The 1,481-nt window shown below is 30.8% G+C and overlaps 1 protein-coding gene across 1 annotated transcript; it reads right to left on the reverse strand.

The window, feature by feature from the left end:
- Positions 1–968: 968 nt before the first annotated feature.
- Positions 969–1,475, reverse strand: LOC109592748 (uncharacterized). Its single transcript, XM_020008126.1, has 4 exons — positions 1,416–1,475; positions 1,295–1,357; positions 1,180–1,249; positions 969–1,111 (listed from the first exon to the last, which is right to left on the reverse strand). The coding sequence occupies exons 1-4, from the start codon at positions 1,464–1,466 to the stop codon at positions 969–971; spliced, it is 327 nt and encodes a 108-aa protein (XP_019863685.1). The 5' UTR covers positions 1,467–1,475.
- Positions 1,476–1,481: the final 6 nt, after the last annotated feature.

The following is a 1,481-nucleotide window of genomic DNA, read 5'->3' on the forward strand; positions in this document are numbered from 1 at the left end:
AATATCAATAGCTAACTCGACCAATCTGTCTGAAACCAGTCTCTTCCATACTTCCATAGATTTAAAACAAGAGCTGAACATATTATATCGAGTTTTCTTCCCTGAAATGTCTTTCCCACATCCGTAACATGAAATAACTGTAGCACTAGTACTTGCTGTAGAATTGGAAGCTGCCATGGCATACTATAATTACATTGAACTCCACCCTTTTCTGGTAATTGCAAGCAAACAAGCCCCACCCAAGCCATACAAGTTCAGAACAAATTCTAGATACGGCAGTGTCTCCATATTTGGGGATTTTCCCCTAGATTTGGGGAATTTTTACCCCATCTGGGGACTAGGGGAGGATATTTGAAAATTACCCAAAATCTGGGGATTTTTCTCATTGCCTTAAATTAATGATATTCATGAGAAAATAATAATATTCATAGAAAAATTAATCATATTCATTGATAAAAGAGGTGTGGTTTTAGTTAATAATTTATATAGGAGTGGTCAAATATATAAATTTTGGACATGGTTAATAAAATTATGTGGATTTTTATGACTCAATCTGGGGATTTTTGGTAAAAATCTAGGGATTTTTGTCAAAATTTGAAATCTAGGGATTTTTGAGGAAATTTTTTGGCCAAGTTAGGGAATTTCTAATTAATGCCTCTGGAGACGCTGAGATACGGATTGGTCCTGACCCTCCTCTTTGCGAGGGTCAGGCTCCGCCTGACTAGTATAATTATACATATAATACAATAACATACATTAAGATTCAGTACCAGTTTTATTTGTCAATAATAATTGCAATTGCTCTATTTCCATTCTCATTCCTCTTATGATTTTGTATGATGCTATAAATAACATATGATGATAATAATAATAATAATAACAATAATAATAATGATGATGACAATTCTAACCTGAACTAGTATTTCTTGGTAAAGACAAAAGTTGTTGAAATTCCTTTACGCTAATGTCTACATTATTTCAATTACACAAGTAATTAATAAAGTTTTATTATACTTACTTGCTAGTGTTTCTTCTAAGTGTTTGTTAAATTTTATTTCTTTTATTAATTGTTTATTAATTATTGTCACACTTGTATCAGTTGATAGTATATCTGAAATAATAATTATTCATCAATTAATAATACTGGTCAACAACCATTACATTAATGTATTATTATACCTTGATTAATTACTGATTGAGGTGTTGCTCCTTCTGTTTCTTTCTCTTCCAGTCTTGCTACTCTCTCTTCCTATTAAGTTTGTTTAATAAAATAGTCAAACACAAATTATTATACTTTTATATCATGAGGTTGTTCCTTTATCACCTGTACCTCCTCTTCCAGTGGTTCCTGTATTTCCTTTATAATACAGTATATGATATAATAATAATAACTGACAGTATATATATACACATGCTTGTATCTTTTGTTTCTTCCATATTGTGCAGTATCCAATAGTAAGCTTCATTAGACCATTCTTTAT

The sequence above is a fragment of the Amphimedon queenslandica genome, unplaced genomic scaffold (assembly GCF_000090795.2).
Source record: "Amphimedon queenslandica unplaced genomic scaffold, v1.1 AMPQUscaffold_4080_Cont23935, whole genome shotgun sequence".
Classification (NCBI taxonomy): Eukaryota; Metazoa; Porifera; class Demospongiae; order Haplosclerida; family Niphatidae; genus Amphimedon; species Amphimedon queenslandica.